General features: G+C 40.4%; 1 protein-coding gene across 1 annotated transcript; it reads right to left on the reverse strand.

Annotated features, from left to right (window-relative positions):
* Positions 1-229: 229 nt before the first annotated feature.
* Positions 230-2,597, reverse strand: msx2b (muscle segment homeobox 2b). Its single transcript, XM_079237084.1, has 2 exons — positions 2,204-2,597; positions 230-1,624 (listed from the first exon to the last, which is right to left on the reverse strand). The coding sequence occupies exons 1-2, from the start codon at positions 2,589-2,591 to the stop codon at positions 1,167-1,169; spliced, it is 846 nt and encodes a 281-aa protein (XP_079093210.1). The 5' UTR covers positions 2,592-2,597; the 3' UTR covers positions 230-1,166.
* Positions 2,598-9,606: the final 7,009 nt, after the last annotated feature.

The following is a 9,606-nucleotide window of genomic DNA, read 5'->3' on the forward strand; positions in this document are numbered from 1 at the left end:
AGCAAAACATCATTACAAAAGAGTATCTCTGCCAAAAAAGTTTGACCAGTGTGGTAAATGACAGCTCCGTAATAACACACACACACACACACACACACACACACACACACCCACACACACACACACACAGTATAGCTGGCGGCACTGGTTAACTACTTCAAATATGATTTTGTTTTTAAGACCTTAAGTGAACATAACTGCACATGTTTACACATACTACTTTATTTTTTTCTTACACATGAAATAAAATGTAATGTATTCAAAGGAAACAGTCTGTAAGGCTTTAATTATTTTGTTCATTTAAATGAACAAAAAAATATAGATACATAGATATATAGCATAGCATAATGTATGGCCCTTTCAAAGGGACATTCAGGAAGAAAAATATAAATAAACTTTGGTCGGAACTTTTGTACCATATTCTCACATAAATAGACAACATGAGGCATTCATACATTCCCAGCATAACTATAGTTCAAAAATATTATTATGTATCGCTACAAGATATAAAAGGTGAAGAAGTTAGTGTAAAATTGTTATTGTGATGGGTAATTTGAGGGTTAAACCTCCCTGTCATTGAGAGCAAAAACCTGAATTGGTCGGTCTTTGAAATTGAAAAGGAGACACTTCTGTAGAATTGAAATTAAAAGAATGCATTCGGTGATATGTTTTATTTGGCCTGAGCTGCTGAAACACTCATCATCCATACACATGTACAAAGTGTCTTAATATTAAGGCCCTTTTCGACACACAAGGCACTGCATCGAATGAAGAGAAAGGCTAAGGTGAAAAGTTGTACTTTGTATTATTGTGCGCAGTGCAAGTCCTCGCCCAGCGCAATTATTGCAAAGGTAAACAAGTGAAGAGCATAAACAGCTGGACCGTAACGCCCCTCCTCATTCAGAAAATTCATGTAAACAGGCAGTCCAAAGGGGCAAGAGGACATCTACAGTAAGTTTAATTTATCCTTGCTGTGGGGAAAAAAAATAGATTTCGTATTTGACTTGAAGTGCTTAGAAAGTCGATTCAAACACTCCTTGTGCAGAAGATATATTAAAAAACATATATTTATTCAATATCAGCCACAGGTCTTCCGTGTCCATTTTGGGGAATCCTTGGGAGCACATTTCACCATAGTCAGTGATATTTCCATTTTTGCATTCCGTTCATGATAAGTGGTACATGCTGTAGCCCAGAGGAGCAGCGTACAGTCCTAAAGGTGAAATGGGCAGCATGGGTCTGTGGTGGTGGTGGTGATAGGCAGAGAACGACTGTCCATACAGTGACATGGCGCCCAGCGACAGCGGTAACGTAAAGCCAGGGTGTAAACCTCCGGCTGCCGCAGCCGACAACGCCACCGTCTTAGCGTCTGCAGCCATCTTGAGTTTCTCCAGCTCGGCCTCCTGTAGCCTCTTGGCTTTTGCGCGGCGATTCTGGAACCAGATCTTAACTTGGGTCTCTGTCAGGGTCAAGGAGGAGGAGAACTCAGCCCGCTCGGCGATGGACAGGTACTGCTTCTGCCTGAACTTCCTCTCCAGGGCCAGGAGCTGAGATGTGGTGAAGGGAGTGCGGGGCTTTCTGTTGGTCTTGTGCTTCCTCAACGGACAGCCTGGACCGCCGTGACCTGGGGAAGAAACAATAATATTTTAGAATAAGATTAATTCCATTGACTTTTGAAGAATTCTATTGATTGACTGTGGATAGAATGTCTCTTTATAGGTTATATATATATATATATATATATATATATATATATATATATATATATATATATATATATATATATATATATATATATATATATATTGATCTGTTGGTTATACTTTGAACGTAAATGGTGAAATCAATTAAACCTCATGTTGAAAATTGGATAACAGGAAAGAACATTTGTTCTTAAAGGCCACATCTTTTAGACGTGTCTGTGGCAGTCTACTCCCACAAACATTAACCCCTAAAATACTCAATATCTGGGTGATTTGGAGTAAATGGTTCACTTTTTATTAAGGTTATTATGCCTTTCTTTAAACGACACTTTCCAACAGGAGGTTGCAGCAACGCTGCTAGAAAATAATTCACCTCAAATTAGTGTAGGCTTCTTGTTCAATCCTAAAGGGAATTATGATTTTGTAGGCTGTTAAATAGCATTTTACAATACAATACAAAAAATATATACAAAATTCTCCGTGGTGTAGGACAAACTTACGAGGCTGTGTGGAAAACGCGCTGCTGGTGACCCAGGGTGCGCAGTCCTCCGACTCTGATGCCTCGGATTTTACCGGCGACGAAGGCACCGCCGTTATTATGCTCCCGTGTCGTCCCACGGGGGGACTGCAGGTCTCTCGGTACAGATACAGGGAGTTCAAACCTGTTGGGGACATCGCCACCGCCACCGAGCCTCTGTCTAGGTCGCGGCGGACAGACCCGTCCGTCTTCCTCCCGGACATGAGCGCCTCCACGCTGAACGGATGGTGATGCCGCCGCACCACCGGAGACGTCTTCTCCTCCGCCGCGCTCTCGGTCACGTCTGCACGGTTACTGTCCTCCTCGGACGAACTGCACCCCAGGTCGTTCGAGGTCTCCTGAGAAGCCATCTGTCCTCCGGGGTCTCGTCCGAAAAAGCAGGCGAACTCCGAGCGGAACAGTCAAAAGGGCGGCCAGGTGAGAGCGGCTGCGGCGCGCGCTGTGTTATGGAGCTGTCAAGCAGTATGTGGGAGTATGTAGACAGCATCGCGTTGTCGCGGCTCAACTTTGACCAATCAGTGCAGCCCAAAATGTTTACGACTGAGCAGATGCTGCCTTCAAGGACAGTCGGAAACTGACTGCTTGTTTTGTTTTGAGTAGTATCCTGCAAAATGTAGGTCACTATTAAATATCACATTTGATGTTAAATTCCTTCTTTAAATAATTTATTTAAAACATGATCAACTGAGACATTTCTTCAAGAATTAAAAGAGATATATATAATAATGTGCACATTCCCTAATGGGTGTCAGATGACACTTTACATGTCTCTATCCTCCTAATTGTTCAGTGTATTTTTTAGTGAAACAGTCTTTAAAAAGTTGAGGGCATAGTTGTACCTCATGTTGCCTTTTTGGTGAAATAAGATAATTACCGGGAATCAGCAGCAAAAAACAATGTCTGTGCCACAGCATTATCACAAGTCAAGCTTCAGTAATGGATTAGCTTTAACTCTAACCTCATGAGACTGCATGTGTAAACACGGGCCCCATGTGGATAATTATGGAGAATTACACCCGGGATGGCATACTGATCCCTTTTCTTCTTTATCTGCCTCTCTGATTTGTTTGCTCTTCTCTTTATTGGGACTTTCCAGTGTAACTCACAAGACTGTTGTGTGCTAAGGGTGTCACACTCAAATTACAGAGTAAATTACTTCGCTAAATTACAGAAGTCCTGAGCGCGGTCCAGCTGGTGTCTGAGGCGCGAATGGTCACAATTTAGATGAGACAACCCCATGTATCTGACGCATTCATCTCCTTGTCCTATGATTCAATCCTATTCCTCACGCACATTAGACATGAAGTTCCTCATTGTGATCCTCATGAAGTAACTCATTGTGATTGTTTTTCATGAACAATTTCATGTTATGTCAGATGAAAGTGCCTGACTCCTCATGGAGAACTTAACACTTGTTCCAGCAGTTTAGCTGAAGAAACAGCCCTTTGATGATGGTTGAAATATTTGAAGCTGAAAGGATGTTTCACTTGTCTTAAGACTTTTTTTCCCATGGTCATGCTTGTTTAAGTACCTTCTTATCTGTCGCCTAATTAACCATTAACACCCATTCCATTGATAATTGGAACCGTTCTGCCACTGAGTGATGATTAATTGCTATTTCACATCACAAGGCCTGATCCACAATCATAATCTGTAAGTGTCTAAATTTGTAGAAACTGTGTGTGTGTGTGTGTCCTTTATACACAGCCTACAGCAGTGTGTGACATAACAGATTTACACAGTTTTTCTTAAAATTCACTCCTTTTCAATACATCCATTCTTTAAAAAAGGACACACTGTATATATTTTCTAACATCCCCGTGATAGATGTATATACAATAAAGACTTTTTTTCTGCATTTTTACATGTAGCCAGTAGGCCTGAGTGACTCTTCTATGGTATACTGTGGAGCAGAGCTCAGTTCCCAGGAGGCTGCTACTGCTGCCTTATTAAAGTGGGGTTATTTCACAGACAATCAGAGGGTTGTGAAGGCGCCAGTGAGCGGCCAGATGAAAGGACTGACTCCTCAGGGGAGAAACTGTTGCCTTTTTTTTTTCAGCTCTGTTCAGGATCTCCACCTCTCTTGCCCGCCGGACGCCCTGCAGGCACATTGACAGTCATTATCCACAGAACTCGTTTTTGGTGGAGTGGCATGTTTCTCTTTCCTCCCTCCTGTCTTTTTTCTTGCACCCTTTTATGCTTGCTGTGTTTAGATTATTCATTTATCTGTATCTATTGCATTTTATTCTTTCCTTCCTTCCTTCTTTCTTCTCTTTTTTTCTCTCGACCACCACATAACTTTTTCTTTTTCCTTTATATCTCTTCCCCCATATATTCTTTCCCTCATATTTAGCCTATTTAGGACCCTCTGTCCTTCCTTCCTTCCTTTCCTCCGTTCTTTTGCGTTACTCATTCTTTCTTTCTTGCCATATTGCATCTCAGTGTCAACATAAAAATGATCCAAGCCAGATTTAAAGAGATTATTTTAAAATACAGCTAAAGTTCTGTCTGTCAGATGAGAATAACAAAAATAAAAAAAGTGACAAAAAAAAGACATGATTCATAAGGGAGGACATACAAAAATAATTATTGGCATGTGTGCAACTTTATCTCTCAGTCCTGTTGCAAGAGAAAAAACTGCCAATTGGAGGATATTCTATTTACAGGAACTGCCGGCAATTGTTTAATTATTTTATCTGGCACCGATACAAGCTACAGCATGTACTGACAGCGCATCTGTAAACAATGTCATGCCCAACTCAATTAAGATAAAATATGTAGAGATACTGCCTTAGATGCACTGTGGATGAGTAATATTGTGGGCATTGATAGGAATACAACACTTGTGTATATATTACATATACATATCTTTTAGACATACAAATAATGCAACAGCAGCTTTGTGTGACTAAACAGGATTATGCAAGAGGAGGAAAGAAAGAAGGAATGAAGGAATAAATGAGGAGGAGGGGTAGAAATGAGAGGGGTGCTCTCCTGGGTGTAGCAAAATTACCCACACATCCCACTTCCTTTTTTCCATAATATCATTTAAGCCTGATAATAGCTAAAGCAATTTGTCTGAGCATGTTTGTGTGTGTGTGTGTGTGTGTGTGTGTGTGTGTGTGTGTGTGTGTGTGTGTGTGTGTGTGTGTGTGTGTGTGTGTGTGTGTACGGAATGTACGTTTGTGTGTGTGTGACAGAGGAGCTTGAGAAGCCTCTGGTTGTGTGGGTCGGGCACACCTCAGAGCATTGTAATTACAGCAGAAGCTTTGAAGTGGTGGAATGTTTGGTTGGGATAATCAGCAGCCTGTGCTGCACTCACACACTATTTACATTCCCATTAAAACACTTATTCATGCCACGAAACCTCCATACTGATACTTACTGGGTACAAAGTTGAGGAAATAAAATGTAAAAATGTCAAATGTGGAGTGCTGTTGCAGTATGTGAATGAATGTAATCCTATACAGTTGGTTGGAATTAGTTGGTACTTCCTTTTGAAGTTCTGTTTTTATGTTCCTTCTTCTATTTTTCTCCGAAGTTTAAGTCCTGACTTGTCTAATATCAATAAACAGTGTATCGCTGTATGGCAAATGTGTGCAAAATCAAATCTAAATCTATATAAAATAGATGCACAATATACTTCCACTGGTACATCGTAGTACATTTTTCACATGTAAAACGAAAACTTCACCAACTAATTTTAAGTTTGAAAACATTAGCTTGGACTTAGAGCTTTGCGATTTTGCTTCTGGATGATATTTTTAGGCTATACCGGGATATTTTATATATATTTTGATATGTTCCTATTGCTAAAGTGGCTGTTTGATTTAACCATTTGATGCATATGATCATACCAGCGTGATAATTCTAAACTTATCTGTAGCTCGTAGAGTATTATGACATTTGAGAGGACCAAATATTGTCTGAGTGACACTCTGATCTGCGAATAATTTGATGTGAAATTGGTCTGTGCAAACAGAAAGTTTCTCCATGACACTCTGAGGTGGTAGACTGTAATTCTGAAGTCAGACTTGAAATTTGACTCGTCACACAATTTTCAGGCAATATGTTTTTCTTAAATGATCATTCATTTACTTGAATTGATTTGATAATAATTAATCTTATTTATTTACTTATTTTTATGGATTTATTATTGATTGACTGACGGACTTATTCAATGAAAGGTTGCTTTTTTTTGGAAGTTCTCATACGCTCAAGTACTCTGCAAAACAACATGGGAGCTATAGTTTGATGTTCTTTTTCAAGTGGGCAGAGAGCCATATGAGAACAAGAGCAGCGTCTATGAAATGTATTCTAATGTACACACAGTAAAGTTAAATTCTTCTCAGTAAGACAAGTAACTTGTCAAACCAGTGGGACATGCTGTAAATAACGACCTGACATATTACACATCCACAATCAATGTAGTCATCTTGTTGTCACGCACATATAAATGATCTCTCTCTCTCTCTCTCTCTCTCTCTCTCTCTCTCTCTCTCTCTCTCGCCCTCAGAACCTCCGCCTGTAATGCACCTAAATGACTACCTTGAATGCTACAATGGCGCCAGGGCCAATTAGCTGTTAACACTGGAGACAGATCTATTCAGAAGCCAGAGAATGATGTCTCCTGTAACGTGCAAGATTGATGCCCACTTTGCTAATGACAAGAGAAGGAGGCAATCTGTTGCTTGACTCAGCCCTGGGCTATGTTACAGGATAGTCAGCTGATGACTGAGCCTGCAGGGGAGGGCTCCTGATCACACTGGAAGTGGAGTCACTTGCGGGGTTAAATGGGGGACGTCGGTACACATGCAGATACATGCACATCCATGTAAACAATGTTTGTTTACACGGACACACGGCTGCAATGGTAAATAAGACATTACACAGGCTCAACGCCTGTTGCATCACATATAACCATTATTGAACAGACGCCATGTTGTTAAAGTGTCAAATGCCAGTCGCTGTCAGGGAGGACACTACCACATGCATGCCGACATGTAAATCATAATGATGATGCATTGGAGCTATGGGCTGACACGTAACACAATGACTCACACATGTAGAGAAATGAGCTTGTTTCTCTGTACCACAATATGTAACAACCTGTTCTTTTGAGGGGGAGGATTGCTTGGGTAATCGGCAACTGCAATTATATTTTTGGAACTGCCCTTTGATGAAGCTTTCAACGCTACTGTGTACTTACCTTACCTATAATGGAGGTTCATAGCTTCACCTCACCGTAACCCATCATTATTGGATCTTCCTGTCAATTCAGGAACTGAAATATTACACCTCGAAGGGGTTTTGGAAAGTTGGGCGCATTCAAACTTGTGACATCTTTACCTTCCTAGTTCCCCATAAAATTGTGCAAATCAGTGTGCATTCTTTTCCTATGCAGGTTAGCGCTATTAGCATGATCTCTGAGCTCATTACTCCTAATAGAAGTGAATGTACAACTCTTGTAGAGCAACGGGTAGTACAAGAACAGTATAAATTAGAAGATGTCCCCTTAATTGCACATGTATCCTATCCTGACTTCTTTTCTTTTCTTTTTTAAGCCTTCGACATCTTGCAGGAGTAGATGCTGATGTTGCATTCAGACTTTTAGAAATTGACTATGGAGTGCCATCAGGATGGGAGAAAAGGAGCATCATCAGACTTCTATGACTCATTGTGCACCACAGGCCCCATGACTCCATTTCCCATGAGAGACTAGCCAGGGGCCAATTGTTCCTCGCACAACCATGTAGATTCCCTTTGACACACTATAGCTTAATCAGTTTTGACAGGTGGGATTTATGACAAGGCCGTCGTGTAAATCAAAAGGAAGCTTGTGATTATGGAGAGGTACAGAAATGATATAATTGTTTTTAAGTGGTGCTGGAAGGACAAATGTGTGTGTGTGTGTGTGTGTGTGTGTGTGTGTGTGTGTGTGTGTGTGTGTGTGTGTGTGTGTGTGTGTGTGTGTGTGTGTGTGTGTGTGTTCCATGTGATCGTGTGAACATGCACAGTGTTCTGGGAAGTTTTCCAGAGTTTGGGGAAATCCGTCTTCCACACAACAAACAAGTTAAACCACAAAAACAAATCTGTTTTAGAGATTTTTTTCTTTTTCTTATTACAGCAAATAACATTTGATGGTCGAAAAAGCCACAACTTTCCCAGCTGTTATGGCAGCGTTACACGCACCCTTTGGGTCATAGTGTAACATGTGCTTACACAGAGGAACAATAGGGTACTTTTTTCTTTTTTTGTGTGCAAAAAACCTCAGTATTAGTGGTTAATTTACATTAAATGTTTGTTTTACCATCTGCATTAACCCTTAAACTTGTATGTTATTAATAAAAACTGGAATTTAAAAAAGAAAACGGATTTGTAAACATTTGCACCTTTGAAAAAAAAGAGAAGAAAACTTAATGTAGCTTCAGATATCTCGTTCCTCATGGACTTTTAAAACTGCCTTATCCTATAGGGAGTTTCTTAGTTTCCTCTCTTTACTATATGGCGCCAACCCGTCAAGCTTTACATCTTTAGATCTAAAGATTCAAGTTTCAGTCTGTATGTGTTTTGTGTTACCTTGAGCTAAAATTGGTATGTGCAGTTCTGGCATCAGTGTCTAGTGAGAGCTTCTTTTATAGAGTCATAAAGAACAAAGCACTTAACTGAATAAACAAATCAGCCACTTTTCCAAAACATGGAAACGGCAACTTCAAAGCTGGTTGTGATCGTTTTAAAAGGTCAGCAGCTGGCTTGCTGACTGAGTCATTGGTTAGTTGGCTGGTAGGTTTTTACTCTGGAAGATGGTTCGTCGGCGGGCTGAGTAGACCAGTGGTTCTCAAATGGGGTCTATAATAGCTATTTTATAAATATTCAATAAAATATAAGTGTTAGTTCATAAACTGAATTGTATATATTCTACATTAAATCAGACACAGATGGCACAGCGCTGTGTATTACATCTTTTTTTCAACTAAAAATGGTTTATACTGGTTAGGGGTTACTTGGCTGAAAAAATACTGAAAAAAGTCTGTACAGAGTAAACGACTGAATAACCTCTGATTAGTTGAATCACTGAGAGGCTCTCACCGACTACTTTTCTTCATTGATGGAATCCTTCCTGTCTTTTTGACTGTGTGTGTGTGTGGCAGACTCAAGACTTAGATTCACTGCTGTTTAATGAGCAAAAGACGCCAGTCCCAGTGGGACCAAGGACAGATATATTAGAGCGAGGGAGCACACAACCACACTGATCTTTGCTCTGACCCTGTAGAGGGAGAACTGCCACTGGGGTCCCTTGCGGTGAACCTTTCCTCACCCACTGGGTCAAAGGTTACAAACCTCTGCATGTGTCCTTTGAAATAG

Source organism: Taurulus bubalis (genome assembly GCF_910589615.1).
Source record: "Taurulus bubalis genome assembly, chromosome: 2".
NCBI lineage: Eukaryota > Metazoa > Chordata > Actinopteri > Perciformes > Cottidae > Taurulus > Taurulus bubalis.

Bases quoted from the DNA above. Each gene is read 5' to 3' on its own strand.
- msx2b (XM_079237084.1), bottom strand. From the start codon at position 2,591: ATGGCTTCTCAGGAGACCTCGAACGACCTGGGGTGCAGTTCGTCCGAG. The intron at 1,625-2,203 runs GTAAGTTTGTCC...TTTCTTCCCCAG, and splicing joins CGCGTTTTCCACACAGCCTC to GTCACGGCGGTCCAGGCTGT.